Here is a 21,833-nt window from a genome sequence, read left to right on the forward strand (position 1 = left end):
GCTAAGGCACAGAGGGATAATGAGTGGGCTGGGCCGGGGCAAGTCAGGGAGTCCAGTCTGGTTGGTGTGCCAGGATTAGATAATGCAGGGGACCCTGTGACATGAGGTTGGGCTCTAAGTAGAGGCCTTTGAGTGCCAGGTTGAGGTGTTGGCCTTGACTGAGCAGAGAGGAGGGAAGATTTGGCACCTGTCCAATAGCTAACAGACAGTGGGGCAGCCATCTGTAGGCAGTTATAAGCCTCGAGAATAGGAAGCCACAGAAGCAAAATATTAAGGCCAGTTTTCATATTGCTCCTCCTACCTCACCACCCTGTGTAGAAGGTATCCGCTTGGAACTACTCCTTCTCTCCCCTCCATCTCCCGATCACGCTTACTGCCCAACCTCAAGTCTGCATTCACACTGTAAGAGACCAGGAGGGGACTCCCTTCCATCTCCTCAGCTCCACTTGTTGCTTCTCCCTGTGGGTGGCCTTCTCCCTCAAAGTGGTGGGATCTGGGTGCCAGTTTGCCTGTCAGGAGGTCTTCTCGTCATCCCATTCCCAACGCCCCTGCTCCCAACCCAGGCACGGAAATTCCTCCTGGGGCTGAAGAACGATTTGCCTACCAACGTCTTGGACAAAAGGTGGCCAGCTGCCCCTTACAAGTACTTCAACACAGCTAACCACGAGCTTCAGAAGCTCTTCTACCAGTGGAAGGTGAGCGGGGCCTGGGCAGCCTCTCCTGGTGCTCGGGCAACTCCTCTCTCATTTGTCTTTTTTTTTTTTCTTTTCGCCTCCTCCTGATTTTCCTCTTCTGCCTCCCTCTTCCACTTAAATTTTTTTTTTATTGTGGTAATACATAAAATTTACCATCTTAACTATTTCTAAGTAAACAGTTCAGTGGCGTTAAGCACATCCGCATTGTTGTGCAACCATCACCGCCATCCGTCTCCAGACTATTTTCCATCATCCCAGACTGAAACGCTGTACACATTAAGCAATAACTCCCCATTCCTCTGTCCCTCAGCCCCCAGAAAGTGTGATCTACTTTCTGCCTCTATGAATTTAACTATTCTAGGTACCTCATATAAGTGAACTCACGCCACATTTGTCCTTTGGCTTATTTCACTTAGCACAGAGTTCTTCTACTCAAGAGATACTTTTGAGCACCTGTCTGGGAGTAGGCCTTGTGCTGTGCTGTGGGCACACAGCCCTCCTGGGGCTTGTATTTGACTGTTTCCATCCTCTTCCCCCAGCATCCCTCAGTCCCCCTTCCCCTCCCCAGTGCTCCTCCAGCCCCTGCCCTCTCTGAAGTGTCCTCCTTCCCCGCCCCCTGTCACAGTGCAAGAAATTCCGGGATCAGCTGTCCCCGAAGCAGGTAGAGGTCCTAAGGGAGAAGCTCTGTGCCAGCGAACTGTTCAAGGGCAAGAAGGCTTCATACCCCCAGAGGTGAGTGCCGCCCAGACCCTGTGCAGTTTCATCAATAGCAAAGAGAAGATTCCCCAGGTGGAACAGAGCTGTGGTTCTCAAACTTTAGTGCGCCTCAGAGTCACCTGGCAGACTGGATAACAGCCAGGTTGCGGCATGCCCTCCTCAGAGTTTCTGTTTTAGGAGGTCTGGGGTGGGGCCAAAGAATTTGCCTTTCTAACAAGGTCCTAGGGGATGCTGATGTCGGTCCTGGACCATGCTCTGAGAACCGCTGAGACACAGGGTACGGCGGAGGATGGGGGATGGAGCACGGGAGGACCAAGATGGAAACTCGGGGGGGGAGGTACAAGGACCTTGGAGGTCGGAGGTAAGGACCTTATCTCCACTGCGTACCTCCCGTGTGTCCTCAGTGTCCCTATTCCATTCCACGGTGACTACATTGGGCTGCAAGGAAACCCCAAGCTACAGAAGCTGAAGGGCAGGGAGGAAGGGCCTGTTCTGGTGGCTGAGACTGTGATGAAGGTCAACCGTGGCAATGGCAAGGTGAAGGCCCATATCCTGAACTCCTCCCCCAGCCTGATCCAGAGCCTCGGCTGGTAGCTGGAAGGGTGGGGATGCATCACAACCCTTCCTCACCCTTTCCTGTTCTGTCCCTAGACTTCCTCTCGAATTCTCCTTCTGACCAAGGGGCATGTGATTATCTCAGACACCAAGAATTCCCAGGCCAAGATTGTCATCACACTAAGCAGTGTGGCCGGGGTGTCAGTCACCAGCTTCAAGGATGGGCTTTTTAGCTTGCATCTGAGTGAGGTATCAGAGCTGGGTGGGGGCAGGGCCCCAGACTGGAGAAGGTGGTGGGCATCACAGGGCTGGGGCGAGCTGGAGGCCATGGAGAGCAGACCTCTCACTCTGGGCCTTTATATCTCCCAGGCTGCTCCTGAGGAGAAAAAAATGAATCCCTTCCCTGCTGTTTCTCTCCTTCCTAAGATATCATCAGTGGGCTCCAAGGGGGACTTCCTGCTGGTCAGCGAGCATGTGATTGAACTGCTGACCAAAATGTACCGGACTGTGCTGGATGCCACACAGAGGCAGCTTCCAGTCACCGTGACTGAGGAGTAAGGCCATGAGCTGGGGGTGAGGGATGGCTTGGGGCAGATGACCAAGCTGGCGGTCATTGTGACCGGGGAAATTTGTCCTGTCAGAAAGTGAAGCGTACTATGTCAGGTCAGGGCCACCCAAGTTCTCTGCGGCCTTGAGTCTTCTGACATAGGGGGCTGGTGGGGGGATGTACTTGCCTCAAGAAGGGGAGGGGAAGCCACCATGAAAAGACAGGAGTAGGGGTGAGGGGATGAGAGCACTAGCTTTGTCTTTCTGTCTGTTCCCCCTCCAGGTTCTCAGTGAGGTTCAAGGAGAGCAGCTTGGCTGTCAAGGTCATCCAGGGCCGTGGGGGTGGTGGGAATGGCAAGCTGAGCTGCAAGAAGAAGGGGAGTCGTTGCCTGGAGGTGACTGTGCAGTGAGGAGGTGCAGCAGTTTCTTCTTCCTGGACCAGCACCAGCCCTACTCCCACCCACCCACCTTCGTGGGAGGCTCCCATGCCTGAGCCCTCTGATGGGAGGTGGGGCTCAGAGAGTGCAGAACCCTTGAAGAGGACCTTGCTTCTCCCAATCCTTTCCAGTCCTCTCTCCAAACTTAGCTTCCTCCCGCCCTCAGCCTCTTTGCCCACTAATAAAACAAGAGGCTTTGCGAACGTATGGTCATGTGGGTGGGTCCCTGTTCCCCCATCTTTTCACTGGCTTATACTTAGACCCTCCGCCCCCCTCCCTTTCCTCTCCTCAGGCTCCTTGGAGCCAGCTAATGCAGATAATAAGAATGAAAAAGAAGGGAAATTGTCTCCGGGCTCCTTGACCGGCTGAGCTCTGGCGGGGTTTGGAGAGACTGGGGTGGGGGTGGGGCAGTCGGGGATGGGGCTCAGGTCGCAGGTGGCCAATGAGCTGATTCATTAAGTGTGTCCCTGGAGGGAAGAAGTGAGGATCCCTGTCTTGGCAGAAACTGGGATCCTTTGGAGATTTAGCCCGGAAAGAGGCCCAAGGCTGGAGGGCTTATGCGAGCTGAGGTGAGCTGGGGAATGCAGGGTCCCCGGCTCCATAGTCCCCTCCACCCCAAGCTCAGCACTGGGTTTTGTCACACCTGCCCCCTGACACCCCTTTCCTTTCCGTACACCAGAGATGCCAGGCTGCTGCCAACAGTTATCTTACTAATCACTGCCCCACAGCTGGGGCCTGCAGCTGGTGGCACTTGACAGGGGGACATGCCCCCCCACCCGGACTCTCCCATCCCTATGACTGACCTCTTCCCTCTCGTCTTCATTTATTTTCCATGTGTCATCGTCATTATTTCTTTCTTGGTTTCCAACTGTCTCACACCATCTCGTTGTCCCCGTTGCTGTGGGCTCTGACTAATGTTAACACGTAAGAGTTTGTATAATGCTTTAAATATCGCCCTCCCCCACTTCCTTCATGGCTATTTCCTCATAGATTCTGTCTTGTCTAAGCCTCTCCCACTCTGCTCTCTACCTTTGGGGAACAAGCATCTCCTGGGTTTGCAGTAAAATGTAGACTGCGCTCTGTGCGAGAACACAAACGGCTGCCTTTTGTTTCTGTCTGGACGGCTCTGCCTCCTTTCGGACCTCTGCCTTCCCTGCCTCTTCCCTGTCTCCGCTGAGCTCACGGTGCCTTGAGGCTGGGGTCCCTCCACCTCAGCTTCCACTGGCAGGCAGCTCACTCCCCAGGTAGTCATGCTGGCGGGAGACCTGATTAGCTCATCCTCTGACTGCCGATTAATCTAGCCCTCAGAGCACAAGCCAGCCCCGTGTTCTGGCACACCCTGCTCCGAGCTGAGATGGGGCCCAGGGAGGCAGCCCTTCCCAGTGGGTGAGGGGTTAGAGCTGCCGTGGGGAGCCGTGTCCAGAGTTGGGGCTCTGGCCACCCTTCCGCCACCCCCAACAGTTCCCCCGTCCTTTACTTCTCAGAACCAGGCCGAGAGGGGGGTGGTGACCAGAGCCTGACCGCCCCCGCTCTCGCCTCATCTGCTGCTCCCAGGGCCCAAATTGTCGTCACTTTCCCAGTGAAGTGTCTGGTCATTTTCAGAAGCAATTTCAGGAGAATATGCAGCTGCTGCTCCCTATCCTGCTTTTCCTTTCCCAGGGCTGAAGGCACTGTCAGCTCTCCGGGCTGGGAATGGTAGGAGCGGGGAGGGCCGGGGCCCCTGCTCTCTTTCCTGTCCTCCCCCCTGTCAGTCATGTGGATAGATGGTAGGCTGAGGGAGGTGTGGGGGGATCCTCTCTTCTTTACTCTCCCATCTCTCCCTCCCTCCTCCTCTTTCCTGTCTCTGCTTCTCTTCTCTTCTGGAGCTCAGGAGTGTGTGTTTTTTGTCCCCTGAAGCCTATAGGGGCTCAGTTTCCCCACCTGTGTTATAGGGCTTGAATTGGCTCCATCATGATGGGAGAAGCTGAAGTTCTGCTGCCCCCCCTGCTCACAGCCAGTCCAGCTCTCTCAAAGTCTAGGCTGTTTGAGCCTCTGAGGGGCACAAGACATCCTGGAGTCCCCTAACCCCCAAGAGGGGCCATTTGAGCATCTCACAGCACAAACCACTCTAGTTCAGCCCTCTATTTCTTCCCCAGGCTCTGAGGGACTCTTCTCCTCGTGCTGTGGGTTGTCTCCCGACTGTGTCCTGGCCACAGGACTCGGCATCCTTCCATTCCTCACTGGTATCTCCACCCATTGTCACATATGGCCCAGCCCCCTCCCCCAGCACCCCTCCAGGATGTCGAAGGGGTCCACGTGTCGCGCCCAAGCTGTGCATGTGGTGGACATATGCAGGCCAGCTCGCGCGCACAGGCACGTGCCCCACCTTGACCCCTGGGAATGGCTGATTAAAGCATCTCCGCTCAGTGTTGTACTGGCTTCACCCCCAACCTGCACGAGCAATAAAGGGGGGGGCTCCAGAGGGATGGTCTGCCAGGGATCCTGCTCCGCTAGGCCAGTGACAGTGTCTGAGGTGTGGCTCAAAGAGTAAGTGTTCAAGGGAAACACACCTAGGTTCTCTGTAGCTGCAGCACCTGCTTTACATGTCATTTGCATATGATTTGTGGGCAAAGTGAAGCCCAGCCTGCCCTAGCCCTCCAAATCCTCCCTCCTTCATCACCTCTCTGACTTAGCATCAGCTCTTTCAAGTCTTTGCTAATCCCAGAGATCAAGAGGTGGTCAATTCTCCCTGCCATTCCCTTGCTCCCCCCATCCTTGGCTCCTGCCATCCTCTGTGAGATGCCTCATCATCAAAGGAGATTATTCATGACGGACCTTTGCTGAATCCTTGCTTCCCTAGTCCCAGGGCTTGGGGGCAGGGATGGATGGGTTGGTGGGGGAGGGAGGCTGATGTAGAGATGGGACCCAGGAGGCTTTTGTTCTTAGCCCTCAGTCTAACACATTCTTCCTACTGTACCCCCAATTTCCTCCAGCCTGCCCAGCTTGGACCTCCTTTTCTAGATTGGTGAGGGAGGAGAAGAGGAGGAGGTGGGAGGTGACCTGGTCCAATTAGGAATAGCATCAGAGCTTCCCAAAGGCATGAACAAGTCATGCCATTAACATGTAAACAGCCTTCCACTTCTACCTTTTATTCCACTAATGGCTCCCAACCCTGAGTCCTGGGCCATGGTTGCCCCACAGAGCCCTGTAATTAGCTGGGTAACGGGAAGCCTTTATTGAGGCCCCACTGGCCTCTCACATAATTAAGGGGCCTTGAGACCTAGCTGCTGCCCTTTTTCGGGGATGAACATGGGGCCCCGTGAAGCCGGAATGACTTCTCAGTATGGCCCAAACCCCAGGGTGGGTGGGGTGGGGAGACAAACATTTCAGGACCCTAGCAGTGCTTGAGAGGCTCTGTGGAGGACCCACATTGTGGGCTGCAATGCAAGAAGCTGGACTCAGACTTGCTTTTTTGTTTTATAAATAAATTTTTATTGAGCACCTATTATATGCCAAGCACTATAGAGCTAGGAATCCAACAGTAAAGCGACAGAAGTCCTTGCCCTTATAATGCTGACATCCTGGTGGGATGTGGGGTAGACAGACCATAAGTAAAATTGTAGTATGTTTGATGTAATATATGAAGAAAAGAAATGAAGGGATATGGAGAATGGAGTGGTAGTAATTTTAAATAGGGTGATTGGGGAAGGTGCTTTTGAGCAGAAGTCTTTGTAGTAAATATGCAACAGAGCTATGATTCTCTTCCCAATCCCAAGATGTAGAAGAGTACAAGGTCCCAAATCTCCAGGTCTTTTGGAGAGGTGGACCCCCAACTCCCTCTGGGAGACTTAACTGTTCCCTTAGTGGTCAAAGTACAGACCAGTGCAGTAAAATGAAGGGGAAGTTTGGAGTGAGAAAAAACCTGAATTTGAGGCTGTTCTCCAATAGCTATATGTCCTAGAGCATGTGAACTGAATTTTTTAAGCCTCAGTTCTCTCATCTGAAAATAGGAATATTTCCTACTCACACGGTGGAGGTGATGAAAATCAGTTGGATTGCTCTCTGCCGAAGCGTCTTGCAAATGTTCAAATTCTGCACCCATTATAAATGCTAAGAGTGATGATTGCTCTGGAGCCGGCTTTCTCTTTCCCTCCCCTCGTCTCCTACAGCAGTATGTTTTTCTCTCTGGGTCTTTTCTCTCTGGATCTGGATCAGATCCTGACTCTGCCTCTCCCCTGGGATTCTCTTACCTTGGGTGTGAAGTGAGCAGAATAAGGCCCCTCGACTGTGGGGCGTGAACTAGAGGCTTGAAAGTTTAGGGGAGAAGATGCCTGAGCTGTAGGGAGACAGATTAGAGTGGAAAAAAATGCAACTGTGAGGAGAAAAAGAAGCAGTTAAGAGATCAATGCTGGAGCGGAGGTGAGGGTAGGGGAAGAGCTCAGCCATGGTGCTCTGTCCCTCCTTTCAGAGATGACAGCAGGAAGGATAGAAGTCAGAACCCTGGAAGGATGCAACTACGTCAGGCTGATTCAGGGGTCAAGAGTGGGGTGGGAGGCCATGAGGAGAGGCTCTGGCATTGGGGAGGTGGAGGGGGGCAGACCCTGGAGTTTTCTGCATTCACTAGTGGGGAGAAGTACCAATCCTACTGGTCTGAGGACCAACGCGATGGGTCAGCTCCAGCCGGGAGGACAGAGGGAGAACTGAGGACTGGAGGGTGTGCCAGACTCACCTCTCAATCGTCAGGGACCTGAGCCTGCTCATCCTGGTGGTAGAAGGGCCAGAGCAGCACCTGGCGGAAGTTGTTTTGGCCAGGCAGTTGAGGCTGGAAGTTTAAAGGGCAAAGAGCTGGTGGGTGGACAAGGAGGAGAAAGAGCCCAGGGACCGCACCTGTTGAGTAGGCTCCGGCATGGAAATTTTGTGACAAACCGTACGCAACATCCTCCCTTAGCATGCACAGCTCAGGGGCTATTGGACTGTGGGCTGCTGGATAACCGCCGTTCACTGCTGGGTGTGTGTGTGTGTGTGTGTGTGTGTGTGTGTGTGTGTGTGTGTGTGCATTGTGTGTGTGTGTGTGTGTGTGTGTGTGTGTGTGTGTGTGTGTGTGGCTGCAGCCTATATCCCTCTTCCCCCCACCAGCCTCCCCCTCCCCTCCAGCCACCCTGGGATTGGTGATTCTCAGCCCCTCCCCCGGCTCCCCCAGACCCTCCCAGAGCCTTTATCTGGGAGCTGGGCCGGAGCTCCTGCCACATTCCCCAAGCCCCTCCACTCCCTGTTTCTTCACGGCAGCACCAGCAGAGTGTGTGGGGAGCGGATAGTGCTCCCGGCCAGCTCCCTGATCCTGCCGGACCATCTGCCCCAGGCTCAGAGCTGCTCCACAGGTAGGCACAAGCGGCAGAATGTTGGATGGACAGGAGCTGGCACCAAAGGACAGGGGCAGAGTCAGGAGGGAATACAGGTGGCAGCCTTTGATGGGGGAGCAGGATACTGGGAAGGTGAAGAGGAGTCAATGGGGGTTGATGTAGTGTTTGGAGCCTGTGGGTACAGACTGATTCTTCCTATATTAGAAAGTTTTTGCCTAAGTCTTGGGGTACCTAGGGCTGGAAAATAGCACCCAGGATCCCTCCTCAAGCCGACTAAGGAAATAGACCCATGCACGTCCTATAAATCTATTATCTTCCCTGGGAGGCTAGAGTCCCCCACATTATTGCGCCATTGCTCATTGCCAGGTGCATATCCTGGGGAAATATGTGGTGGGGGAGCAGGGAAACTGAGCGCCTCCCAGCTCAGAGACTCTCCCAGACTAAGGCTTGGGTGGGAGAGTTGGGGGCTGGGGAAGCAGGGTCAAGCCAGGCTGCTAGTCATGAATGTCTCCCATGTTTGCACCTGTGTTGTGTCCTCCTCCTCCTTGCCTTCCCTCTGTCCTGTCCGTCTGCACTCCTAGGCATCATGAGAAGTGCCCTGCTGTTTGCAGTAATCCTGGCCCTCAGCTTGGCTCGGAGTTTGGGGGCAGTGTGTGAGGAGTCACAGGAACAGGTGGTGCCTGGTGGGAGCCACAGCAAGGTAAGGCACCCACTCTGGCTCACCCAGCCTGGCGTCATAAGGCTGCACTCTGCCTGTCCCACCGTGGTAGGGAGGAAGGTGGGACGGGCGGGTTGGGAGTTACCCATCAGAGGGTTGGACAGCCCAGCCTCTCCAGTGGCCTCATGTTCTCCCAGTATGTCTGTCAGTGTCTCTGTCCCTCTGCATGTCTTTGACACCTTGTACATAAAATGTGCGGCACTAATATGTTGTTTGGTTGGTTGATTGTGTGGTGACCTGGTGATTGGGTGGTACTATGAGGGGTAGGATAGCGTTGTCTCAGGTTCCCTATGGTCCAGCTCAGGTTCTGTCCCTTTGCAGGGGGGCAGATCCTCCCCACTTCCTGGATGGTATGAAACACAGTCAGAACTTCTCTCCCCAATAGTCATTTGTGTGCTCTTTTACCTATCAGCTATATGTATTTTTTTTTTCAAAATTCAAATAAATTCCCTTATCCCCTGCTCATCCACCCCCAATAACATCAGGTGCTCCTAACATTCCAACCCTTTCTTCCCTCCTCTCCCATGTCCCCCTCTAGTCTCTGCTTAGTCAAGATAGGAAAAGACCCCACAAAACAGGTTGGGCCCCAATTTCCAAAGTTCATCTAAGAAAAAGAGTAGATGTCAGGGTAGGGGTACTGGGGGAGAGCAGGGAGGAAGTCTTCTCAAGGTTTTGACAAGACAGCAGTTACATTGGTACGAATGTTTTTAAGATGATTACATGTGGAACTTACTACATATTCAGTGCGTGAAGTCTAACTGCCTCTCCAGCTCAGATCTGTTTAGCATCTCGTTACAGGAGGTGCGCAGAGTATTTGAACAATTTGGGGAAGTGGCTGCGTGGGAAGTTGTGGGCTGGGCAAAGAGAGAGATCACCAGCCTTCATCCAGCTGGTGAGGTGTCCTAAGGTATGATAGGTTGGCATCCTTGCAGTAGTTGCACCAGCTCCAAACGACCAGAACCAGTTCAAAAAACACACAGCGAGTGCCAAATATGGGCTGGACACTGTGTTTGGAGCCCAAAGTTCCAGCTGGAGACAGTCAGAATATCTGGGTCTGTTCCTCTGAGACAAACTTACTTTGAGACCTTGCCCCTCTTGGTCAACAAAATAGAGATTGCCATCCTGCCCCTTCTCCCTGCAGGTCCGAGAGGATGAGGGAAATTGGGACGGAACGGGAGTAGGATGTATGTGTGCCTGGGCAGCCAGGTTGGCACGTGTGTGGGTGCATCCTGGGTAAATGCCCATCTGCGTGTGCTCAGCCGCCCAAGGACCCCTAGGCTCTGGAGAGAGAGGAACCGCTGAGATTCAAGGTGAAAATCTCCAAACATGATCAATTGTCATTATCTCTCTGCAGCCGCAATAAACTGGGTGTGTGATGTGTGCCCACCAACCATCCTGCCTTGCCCAAGTTGCTAAAAAAGAAAAACCACCAAGATGAGAAAGAACCCCTGTTTGGCAGCAGGTCTAGAATGGGGTTCATCTGTGGAGGGGAAGAAGAGGCTTCATCCTGAGCATGCTGCCTGCGTGAAATTCTAAATCCAGGGGAGAGAGGGGAGAGGGGGACAAAAACAGAGGCAGAAACCTGATGGAGAAGAAAAGAGAGGGCGAGGTGGTGGGAAACGCAGGGAGAGAAACATCCACGGACACAGTGCAGAGTGGGGGCAATTTCAGGATTGCTGGCGGCCCTGACTGCCTACCCCCACCTGTCCCCAGGACCGAGTCCTGTCTGTGACTCAATCATGGAGCACAGACCAGAGGACACTAGCTCTGTCTGATGAGCCTTTCTTGTGAGTGCGGGAATTCCTGGCTCATTCACTTAGTGGGGAAACCACATGGTTGGTCAAACGGGTTCCGGGTGTGCCAGGGAGAAAAGGACCAATGGCTCTTCTCACTGAGAGGTGGCAGGAGCTGGGAGGGGGCCCCAAGGGTCAGTACCCTTTGAGCTTGGGATATGGCATGACCAACTCCCAGCTTTCTGGGGACTGTCCCAGCTTGAACACTGAAAGCCCCACATACCTGGGCAAACCGGGACAGTTGGTCGGCCTACAGGGATGCCCAATGTGTTCCCTTTACATGCGCTTCCCAAACCTTGCTGTGCCTATGAGTCACCTGGGGGCCTGGTTAAGATGCAGATTCTGTCTCAGTAGGTCTGGCGTAGACCAAGATTATGTATTTTTAACAAGCTCCCAGCGGCGATGCTGCTGGTCCATGGACCACACTTTGAGAGCCTACTTCGCTTCTACTGTAAAACCAGAGGAAATCCTGAAAGAAATAGGATGTTAAGTTCAGCTGTGATGAGCTCAAGAAGAGGCCATTTCTTGTGGGGAAAGAGTGAGTGGATTGGGTGTGAGCCTCCTCCTCAGCCCTCTTTGTTTCTCTCCCCAGAAGGACTCGAATCTCTACCAGCTGCCCCCGTCGTTGCTCCGGAGACTCTATGACAGCCGCTCAGTCTCCCTAGATGGATTGCTCAAAATGCTGAGCAAGGCTAGCGTGGGTAGGAAGCAGCCCCGGGCAGAGGGGCGTGTGGGGCAGGATTCTGAAGATTAAATAGGCCTGGGAGACCCCTTCGCGTGGGAAGGAGACTGGAGATGGCTTAGTGAATTATTGAGGGCTGTGATCTGAACCCCCTCTAATCATCACTTAGCAGATTCCTTTCCCCAGTTACATGCCTGTTCTTGCTTCACAGGTCCTAAGGAGTCACTTCCCCAGAAACGTGAGTAGCCTCTTCTCCCTCCTGATCTCTGCTGACCATTTGCCTAGAGCTCCATGGGCACAGGGCACAGTGACTATTTCGGCTGGCCCCGGCTCAGCTGGCGCAAACAGCATGCCAGCTGCAACTGCTCAGCCAGCCTTTCCTGAATGGGAGAGGCCGCTGAGAGCCAGAGGAAGCAGGTGTGCGGGGCACGGTGGAGTCTCCCTCCACTGGTAGGTTAGTGGGAACCAAGAGGATCTCTTGGTGGCTGTGAAGATTCTAAGCCAGGTACCTGTTGGGTGGGAGAATTTCAGAGAGTTCTCGAAATGTGGGGGAGGGAGAGGTAGACAGAGAGGGTGGGCCTAGGGGACAGCCTGCTAACTGCGGGGAGTAAGCTGTGGTGAGACACTGAAACAGAGACCAGAAGCCCAGCCTCAGAAGTCTTGACACGTCTGGGGAAATGTATCAGCCCCTCACTATCACCGCTGAAAATGTTGGCCCTGTTTCTGCAGGTGGCATGCATGACTTCTTCGTGGGTCTCATGGGCAAGAGGAACATCCAGCCAGGTAGGAAAATGTGGAGGTTGGTGGAAGGGCTAGGGTGCTGGCAAAGATGTAGCAGAAGTCAGCTGCTTCATATTTCTCACCAGAGGGAAAGACAGGACTTTTCTTAGCTACAGTGAGGGTTCCTCTGCCCCTTCTACCCAATCGGCTTGGGTCCACAGTCCAGCCCTCCCAGGGAGCACAGGACGGAGACCTTTATAAGGTAGTTCTGCTGTAGCTGGCAGGGGGTCAGGCAAGCTCTGCTTCTCCCCCGCCCCCCGCCCCCATTTCCCAAACAGAGCATCCGTCTACTTCCCAACTCTGTCTTCCAAAGCTGTCCTTCATAGCCAGCCCTTTGCTATTGGGTCAGGGTGAAGGTCATATGCAGAAAAATCCCTCCTAACTACGCTGTTTACTTCACCACAGACAATCCTATTGATGTGAACCAAGAGAACGTCCCCAGCTTTGGCACCTTCAAGTATCCCTCCAATGTGGAATGAAGTAAGTACTTAGAGAGAGGAGAGGGGACTGTGTGTGTGTATGTGGGGGGAGTAGGTTGCCAGAGGAGCATTGGAGCATTTCCTCTGATGCTATGTGTATTAATGCTCATAATTAATGGCCTAAATACACTACCAGTGCCTGACACTTCGAAGTGTGTGCTTGCTTGCCTGTGATCACACACACACACACACACACACACACACACACACACCCACACACCCTGTTTCTCATCTCTTTCCAGTCTCATGGATCCCTGCTTATGGCTGAGTGGTAGGAAATGGCAAGGGAGGGGTTTCCCCTGGGGTTTCTTTGATGAGCAGCTTCTCTTGTTTGGACTCCATTCTTGTGACTTGTGCAAAAGGTGGAGAGACCATCATCTGATAATTACAGGTACCACATCTATTCACAGGTGAAGCATTTTGTTTCCCAGGCAGGCTGAAACCATTCAGATCATTCAGAATCTCGGGTTACCGGGTCCACTATATAGTTATTTGCAAGGGTGATTTAGCAAGAAATGCAACAAACTCTGAAATCTAATGGGGAGTAGCTGGAAACTATATCTTAATCGCTCTGTGTAATGAATATGAGCATGGCCTGAGTTCGAATCCTGCCACTCACTAGCTGTGTCCCTTGGCCAGGTTACAAAACCCTTCTGTGCCTCAATTTCCTCATCTGAACAACAGGGGTCATAGTATTACCTTGCAGGGCTGTGGTTTTGAGTCTAGGTAAAGTGTTCAGAACAGTGCCTGGCACACAGTGCTGCGTGTTGGCTTTATTGTGACTGTAGTCTGGGAAGTGTGGGGAAGGTCCCAGTGTTGACCCTGGCGGGCTCCGGTCTGTCTGCCTGGAACTGTCTGGGCTGGACCCTGGGCCCGAGTGGGCTGACAGCTCTTCCACTTGGTATGCAAGTGTGAGTCCCCCGGGGAAGTGTCTTGTCAAAACACGGAACCGTCTGCCTCGACACCATCTTCCCACACACAGCAATAGCAGCTCACTGATGGCTTTCTTTGCACTGGCTTCCACTGAAGGTGTCGGGAGGAAAGGAGAGGGATCAGGAAGGCTCAGTCTTCACAGAGACTCCTGCCCCTCTCTCTGTGGCCCTGTTACCCACACTCATTGGTCTCCAGGGAGCCCCAAGGACCAGGAGCAGGCTCTCAATGAAACTGCCTGTGTGTGACTCCCCGGGCCCAGAGGCCGGGTCTGGCCCCCCATTCAGTGTTGGGTGAGAGGGTACAAAAAGCCGTAATAACCGTAACTCACTGATTGCATGGTACTTACTGTATCATTTTGCTCTCATTAGATTGTTATTTCAGTCCTGCTGACGGTCAGATAATTATACGGGCGGCTATATCTGGATGATACGCACTCCCCAGCATTATGCATCAACCATAAACATAACTACAGTGCAATTTTGCCATAGTATTTTATACAAATGGCAGAGACAAGTGCATCGTGGAAATCTACTTTTAATGCTTTCTGGTGAACGTAGGCTCTTTCAGAGGGACCAGGCCCATAATTGCAGCCCTCATAATCTCACCACTGATGGTGCATTCTCAACGTGTTAGGTGCTGGGAAGAATAGACACTTAGGTCCCTGGGGGCTGGCATTTAAAGGAGGTTAGATGAGATGGATCAACACAGATCATTGTGCCATCTTATCTCATTCATGTGAAACTGCTGAAAAAGGAAATGATCCCTGGGCCTGTCCTTCCTCTGGGAGGTTTCTGGAAAGAGGAGGAGGGACTGAGTGAGGCCAGGGGAGCATTAGTGCCAGGGTGCATTGGACAGGGCTGTGTGTATGCCTGGCTCATAGGGATGCCAGGATGCTATGAACTTTGCCAGTACTTCTTTCTGCATGGGCCCCTCAGACCATAGCGTGATAAACATGGAAGCTGGGAAGACGCATGCACCTGTGGCTAGGAGACTACGGTCCTCTAGTTCAAAGGCTACAGGGATAGCTGAGGGTTAAGACTTCCATTCTCTCTACTTCTCCCTTACAGATGCCCCTCCCTTTCTCCCCCACCTCCCCAGTGGGTGGTTGGTGGGAGTTTTACAGGACAGAGATGTGATTTCTTCTTTTTTTGGTCCTCAGCACTCCACTTCTGGACTCCTGGGCTGCATCGTGAAGACACCTGTCACCCTCTCCCAATCCCCAGGTGCACGCACTCCTATTTCCCTTCCTCTCCCACATCCTTGTAACACTCCTGGGCTTTGACCCCTTCTCCAACCCTCTACCCCACCCGCTGTAGAAACTGCCTAGTGAGCCCCCCCAGTCCCTGCAGGCATTGACTATAGATTGCCCTGGAGTTTCTGTAGCATCCTAAAAATATGATGTCTCTCTCCACGCCTCAACAATAAAGGATTTTTACATATTATGACCTAGAGTGATGTATTTGGTTGGTGGGTTGGTGGGTGGGTTTTCCTCTTTCTTGACTCTTGCAGCTACATCACACACACATACACAAATATATATATATATATATATATATATATATATATATATATATATATGATACACAGACATATATCATATATAAATGGAAGTATCTTTATTTTGTACACATATTGGTTTCCCCAACAGTGTCTTACTCCTTGCTTCATACAATTAGTATCAGAAGATTTATTTAGTGATTAAAAGAAGAAATGAATTTGGAAGATGGTTTCTAGCACTCAAAGACTTTCGCAGACCAGATTTAGATAAAGAAGTACAGATATTCTGAATGGCTTGTCTGTATTTCCAGGATGGGCCTGGGAGACATCAGTCCCTGAATCCTACTCAAAGAAGAGAAGTGGGGTCAAGGCTGTGCGAAGATCCAGCCCAGAGGAGGGTGCATCCAAGTACTGTACTGTTTTTCTGTCGCCGAATATTGAACTTGGATCCCGCAACAGGTCGTGTGGATAAGATGGTGATCCGTAAACAGAGTTTACACTGTAGCAGGGCTTTAGACAAGAAAACAGCACTTGATCTTGCTAGGGTGGGGCATAGACAGGGAAGTTACTATAGGGGCTGAGAAAGAAGAGAGCAGATCTTTTTAGTGTTAACTGGCCACCTTAGTGGCCAGTTATAAAGGGAAAACATTTATTTCCTACTCTTCTGTGATGCAACTCTTACCAGCCCCTGTAATGCTGGTCTAGTAGTCTGCAGTGTACATAAGGCACTTAAATGAGGTGTGTGTGGGTGTCTTTTATTAATCTGATGTGCTAACTATCACAGCCCACTGATCCCAAGGGGAGTTCTGTACCCTAATGGAACAGCCTGGGAAGTCCTCAGGCTCCCTGTCTTAGCCCCGTGTAGGGGACTTGGCCATGGCCCTGAACCACCCTGATACAAAGTCGACACTCAGTTCTCCCAAGGCTGTGTAAAGTCAGGGCCATGGAGCCAGAGACCAGTTCCTGCAGGTCCTTCACCCCAGTGAAAGTGCTCTCTTCCCAGAACCTGACTGGGGCAACTTTGGACCCACAGCTCTATGGTGCGGGCGCTCACCTCAGTATCTCTGGTGTCAGGTTTATTGCTAGAGGTCAAAGAATACCCTCACCCCCAATCCTCAAGCCTTTTCCCAACGCGTTATATTGTTGGCTTTTCAAAATGATCTACCTAGCCAGTTTAAAAGTGGGGTAATTTTGCAGAGTCTGGGGAATTTATTTGGGTCATGAAAGCTTCACGAGGTGGTTCTGTTCTTGCCAAGTAGGAGCATAAGTGTAGAAAGGTTGCTCTCTGGTGGGACTAATGAAAATTGCAGTACTGGGCATTCCAGGCAAAATGAAGACAAACTTTAAATTGTATTTCTGTTTTTGTGCTTGGAGAATGTGTGAAGGAATCCTGGCCTTCTTCTTCCTGTTGTAAAGATGTTGATGCCTAAGGGGACCTGGTCAAAAAGACCTTGGGCTGAATTCCTGGCCCTTCTCCATTTAGCTTTGCATATGTGTGCTATTGTTATTACACGATGATTTACTTTAAAGACTTCGGTATTAAAGGTTCTAGACCCAATTCAGTGTGTGGAGGGGGAGATTTCCCACACCAACAAGCAGTGCTCCAACATTATCTACCTGGAGATAGTATCAGATTCCACAGGTTGAGGGCTCAGTCCTACAAGACGTCCCCCACCCCCACCCCTCCTTCAGATGTCAATCTTAAGCCCAGGTTGTTAACTCTCTACAGGTTGGAGGTTCCCACAACCCTCTCCTTGAGTTCCATGAATTTGCTAGTGTGGTTCACAGAACTCAGGAAACCTGTTTACTCACTAGATCACCAGTTTATTATAAAAGGATATAACTTAGGAACACCAGGTGGAAGAGATGCATAAGGCAAGGCATGGGGAACGGGGTGTGGAGCTTCCATGCTCTCTCTGAGCATGCCACCCCCCTCTCCTTGAATCTCTACATTTTCACCCACCTGGAAGCTCTCCAAACCCAGTTCCTTTAGGATCTTATGGAAGCTTTATTACATAGGTATGATTGATTAAACCATTGACCAACGATAATTGATTCAACCTCCAGGCCCTCTTCCCTCCCTGGAGGTCAGGGGCTTAGGAATGAAAGTTCCAACCTTTTAATCATAAAGTTGGTTCTCCTGGAGACCAGTCCCCATCTTTAGGTGCAGTCCCAAAGTCACTCGATAGCATAACAAAAGATATCTTTATGGCTCTCATCACTTAGGAAATTCCAAGTGTTTTAGGAGTTCTGTGCTAGAAATGGGGGTAATGACCATATATATATATATTTTATTATAAATCACAATATCACAAGTATAAACAGTATAAACTTTAATCTATACCTTTAGGGGGTTTGTTAACAACTCAACGGGAAACGTAGGCATGGTCCCTGAAAACTCTTTTGAGTTCTGTGTCTCTCTCGTTGTTTCCAAGGGCTGTGAGTAAGTTCTTCTCAGCTCTGAGCTCCACTCTCTGTGTCAAGCTCCTGATCTAATTGACTTTCCAATCTGGCACAGGTCAGCTTGAGCTACCAGATGATTCCATCCAGAACCCAATCCCCTAGCCCTTGGTTCAGACCACAATTCCCCCACTTGAGCAGAAAATCCCAGCTGCTGGTTGGTACCCAGATTCCACACAGGGAACTGCTGGTGGTTTGGTCTGCAGTTTCATATTTGTTTGGAATCCTTCCCCAGATTCCATGTTGGGAACTGCTGGTGGCAGCTGCAGCTCCTCATTTGTTTGGAATCAGTCTGCAATCCCCATTGTTTGGGGTCTGCTGGTTCAATCTTTTTTCCAGTCCCCAGTTCCATGGGAATTGTTGGTGGTGCACACAGGGACTTTCCTTGGCCAAGCTGCAGTAACATCTCTTGGTTACTGCTGGTGTGACATGTTTGTTTGTCTCGCTTAGTGTAGATAAAGGCTATTGTTAATGGGAATCTTGGAAGCCATAAAGTTACAAAAATTGATGAGCACTTAAAAGCTGTTAGAAAAAAATAAAACAAAACAACAAAAAAAACTGTTAGAGTGCTCACCTAACCAAAAGACTCCCATGTTAGGATAATTTGGTCATAGAATGGGTTAGATTGATGCCAACCTCAATAAAATTTCCATGCAACGAGGTACACTTGTAAAACACCACACAATCTCCAACCCAGTGGCACATCCCTCTTAGGTATTAGTTTGGCTCCAAGAGACCCAAAATCTTAGCTAAAAATATAACAGGATCCATAAGCTCCAAAGAGTCAAGCATGCCACCTTCTGGCATACCTGCCTATTTTATGTCTAAGAACGATGGTTCCAGAAGCTATAAATATCTACAAAAATGGCAAAATCTTACTAAAAACACAAAAGGTATCTAGAACAACACCTAGGCCTCCCCTATTACATCCTCCTAGGTGTCCATCATCAAAATGCTGCCCCAGGGATTGATGTTCAGTTGTAATCAATGGAAACACTGGAAAAGAGATTGTTCTTAAAGGCCTTATGCAAATTCTTCAACATTAGCTGCAAAAGTACGTCATTTTCAAGAAGATTCATGGAAAGGACTTTGGTAAGTACAGGTTTATGATAACTTTAAGAGCATATAACTGAACAAGGTAAGAATTTCCAGAACTAATGGAAAAACTGGATTCAAGCAGAACAAGTATTACTTACACGGGACTGAATAAATGAGGAGAAGAATTAAAATTTTTACGACTTTTTTGTTTGCAACATTGCTGGTCCCTTAATGTTTTGTTTTTCTAAATTTAAGAAAACTTTTTTTTTCTTAAGCTATCTATGATTTACAGCAATTTGGTAACATATACCTTTGTAAACAAAGATGAAACATGTACTTTTTCTCCCTACCTGGTCCTGTCAGAATTCAGAAACTCTTGAGTATTCTTCTCAGGGCAATATGATTAGTTATTTGCATAAGTCCAATAAAAATCTGCTCTCCTTGTAACAGGATGCAATTGGAAATGCTGGCTACATTATCAAGGCTTTGACTGAAATGTCATAGTTAAGAGAAATGTGCATAGACTCAGATATGACTAGGTAGCTTTAAGGAACTAAGGTTGACTTTATAAGGCCAGTAAAGCCCCTTGGAAAAATTGGCTTGGTACTCTACTTACAGGGTTCCTGGCAGTCTTACCATGTAAGTAAGGAAGGTCATTTCCCAGCAGGTCCAGGAACCCCAGGATATTTTCAGGACCTTGAGAAGAGGAGAATTCACCCAAACTACACGTTTTTCAGGTAAAATCTAATGGCAGTCCTTGGCTTGGCTTCCTGGCTTCAGAGGCTTTTAAGAGTTCAATCTGAAACTCCTAGTAAAGCAGTCTTAAAAAAGAGCTTATATGGTCAATCACTACTTTTGTTGCACTTATGTAACTAATCAGGCCAAGTTAAATTCAAACAAATTGTTGTGTTATCTTTGGGGGGAAATGGGGTGATTGTAGAGAGAAAAATTATGTTTTAACCTTTGTAAATATTAGATTCTAATTCTGTTAATTATCTTTGAGGTTTTGTAATATACTTGAAAACTAAACTAGATCCTGAATTCTTCTAGTTTCCTCAAATATCTGGCTACAACTCTCCAAACTAATGTTTCCAATTTTCTCCCACCCTTCTAATTTGGAATCACTAATAACCTAATAATCACTAATAATCACTAATAGAATGCCCTTGAAACTCCTTGGAAGGGACTATACCAGGTCTTACCCAGATGGCAGCCAAACTTCAGGAACTTGAACGTTGGGTCCACAGCTCCTAATTAAAAAGGGCTCCTTCTGATTTTAGGAACTGCACGCCAGCTGGAGACCTCAAAATCAAACTGACAAAGAAGAGGGGTAGCTGACATTGATGTAAACTTCTTCCACCCAAGACATCAGATCAAGACTTCCTACTTTAACTAAACTTGAAACCCTTACTTCTTTTCTTTCTTTCCTTTACTCTGTCATTGGTCTGGAAAGATGACACCATCATCCATATGTCCCAGGCCATTGCTAAGGGGGATAACATTTCAGACTGCTGGTTTTGTCATAAAAACTCTGATCTGACCATTAATAGTGTCACCTTAGCAGAATTGGTTTGTGCCCTGACAGAATTAATCTTTGTCTGTGGTGGTTGTCATTCTCCTTGGGCCTAGGAATGCCTGGATGGCTAGTGCATAACTGGGCAATGCCTTTTAGGTTATGTAACTGTGCCCCTGACTGTTCACAGACAAACTGAGACACCTTATTGGGTCAACTTCCCTGAATTTACATCATCAAATTAGAAAGGACCTACCAGGAGGCTTTCGTGATTCAGGATTTGCTTCCTTTGGCAGGTCCCTCTACTCCTGGTTAGGAGTGAGTACAGATGAGGTTGTGATCAGAAATCTCTCCTTAACTCTTAAAGATTCTCCCGAATGTGCTGCTAAACTAATGCCTGCCCAACAAAAATCCTTAGACTCTCCAGCCAAAGTTGTTCTTGATTTTCTTTTAGCTGAACAAGGAGGTATCTGTGCTGTGGCCACCACCACCCACTGTACCTAAATGAACACTTCTGGGGAAGTTGAAACTCAGCTGCATAAGATTACTGAACAAGCCACTTGGCTTAAAAAGGTGACTCCTCTAATGGGGTCTTTCTTTGACTTGTTTGATTTTGATTGCTTTGGGTCTTGGGGACCATGGTTCTGAAGTGCACTCTAGACATTGGGAATTGTCCTGCTTATAATCGTTATAGTAGTCTCCTTGTGCCCTGTATTCTCTCTCTTTTTTTAAAAAATAAATTTATTTATTTATGGCTGTGTTGGGTGTTCGTTGCTTGCACGCAGGCTTTCTCTAGTTGCGGTGAGTGGGGGCTGCTCTTCCTTGCTGTGTGCAGGTTCCTCATTGCAGTGGCTTCTCTTGCAGCAGAGCATGGGCTCTAGGCACACAGGCTTCAGTAGTTGTGGCTCACGGGCTCTAGAGCACAGGCTCAGTAGTTGTGGTGCTCAGGCTTAGTTGCTCTGCAGCACGTGGGATCTTCCCGGACCAGGGTTCGAACCCGTGTGTCCTGCATTGGCAGGCGGATTCTTAACCACTGCGCCACCAAGGAAGCCTCCTGTATTCTCTTAAAGGCTTTAAATGCATGTTGTCAGTTGCTAACCACCAAGCAAATGATCTCCCTAAGACTGGAACACCAAAAAGGGAATAAAAAATATGACCAACTAAAAAACTGTGAGCCTGAAGTCGTGACCTGTGAATACCACAGAGATTCAGTCAAAAAACCTTCATGACCTGTGAATGTCACAGTAAAAGCTGTGATGAGAACTTCAGACTGATCGCTGGTAATGGTGCCAATGCCTTAAATTTTGATCACATCTCTCAGTTAAAATCAGGTAGTTTCAGTTTGATAACAATTCTTGGGCAGGAGCATCTGGGGAGAAGATTTGGAGGGTAACTGCCGCACTGAAGGAGAAGGGTGGGTGGAAGCAGAGAAACTGAGCTGAAAACGAGTTGAGGAAGTAGGGGAGGAAAAATAATTCTCCCTCACCCTTTGAGGTTCCTGGCTGAGTAAATAATAAAAGATTAAAAGGAAAAAAGAAACAGAAGTTTAACAACATGTATACTTCCTGTATACATGGGAGATACCCAGGAAAACTAAGAGTTTCTAGACATTTAGTAACTCTTCTCTTCCTGGTACAGAGAGGTACCTTAC

At 49.7% G+C, this 21,833-nt stretch overlaps 2 protein-coding genes across 2 annotated transcripts in view; both read left to right on the forward strand.

Moving 5' to 3' along the window:
* MYO1A (myosin IA) overlaps positions 1–3,150 on the forward strand; it is an 18,460-nt gene extending 15,310 nt beyond the window's left edge. Inside the window, exons 22-27 of the mRNA XM_024736719.1 lie at positions 564–695; positions 1,321–1,427; positions 1,817–1,949; positions 2,064–2,216; positions 2,394–2,521; positions 2,797–3,150. Coding sequence (XP_024592487.1) covers positions 564–695; positions 1,321–1,427; positions 1,817–1,949; positions 2,064–2,216; positions 2,394–2,521; positions 2,797–2,923 — 780 coding nt within the window. The 3' untranslated portion in view covers positions 2,924–3,150. The remainder of the gene's footprint in view (positions 1–563; positions 696–1,320; positions 1,428–1,816; positions 1,950–2,063; positions 2,217–2,393; positions 2,522–2,796) is intronic.
* TAC3 (tachykinin precursor 3) lies at positions 2,889–15,123 on the forward strand. Its single transcript, XM_024736717.1, has 8 exons — positions 2,889–3,021; positions 8,216–8,307; positions 8,871–8,989; positions 11,393–11,501; positions 11,694–11,720; positions 12,212–12,265; positions 12,668–12,742; positions 14,834–15,123. The coding sequence occupies exons 1-7, from the start codon at positions 2,999–3,001 to the stop codon at positions 12,739–12,741; spliced, it is 498 nt and encodes a 165-aa protein (XP_024592485.1). The 5' UTR covers positions 2,889–2,998; the 3' UTR covers position 12,742; positions 14,834–15,123.
* The last annotated feature ends 6,710 nt before the right edge of the window (positions 15,124–21,833 follow it).

The sequence above is a fragment of the Neophocaena asiaeorientalis genome, unplaced genomic scaffold (genome assembly GCF_003031525.2).
Source record: "Neophocaena asiaeorientalis asiaeorientalis breed wild unplaced genomic scaffold, Neophocaena_asiaeorientalis_V1.1 scaffold134, whole genome shotgun sequence".
Taxonomy (NCBI): domain Eukaryota; kingdom Metazoa; phylum Chordata; class Mammalia; order Artiodactyla; family Phocoenidae; genus Neophocaena; species Neophocaena asiaeorientalis.

Excerpts from the sequence above, each read along its gene's own strand:
- TAC3 (XM_024736717.1), top strand. The coding sequence starts at position 2,999 with ATGCCTGAGCCCTCTGATGGGAG. Across the intron at positions 8,308-8,870 it reads GGCTCAGAGCTGCTCCACAG|GCATCATGAGAAGTGCCCTG; the intron begins GTAGGCACAAGC and ends CTGCACTCCTAG. Across the intron at positions 12,266-12,667 it reads CAAGAGGAACATCCAGCCAG|ACAATCCTATTGATGTGAAC; the intron begins GTAGGAAAATGT and ends ACTTCACCACAG.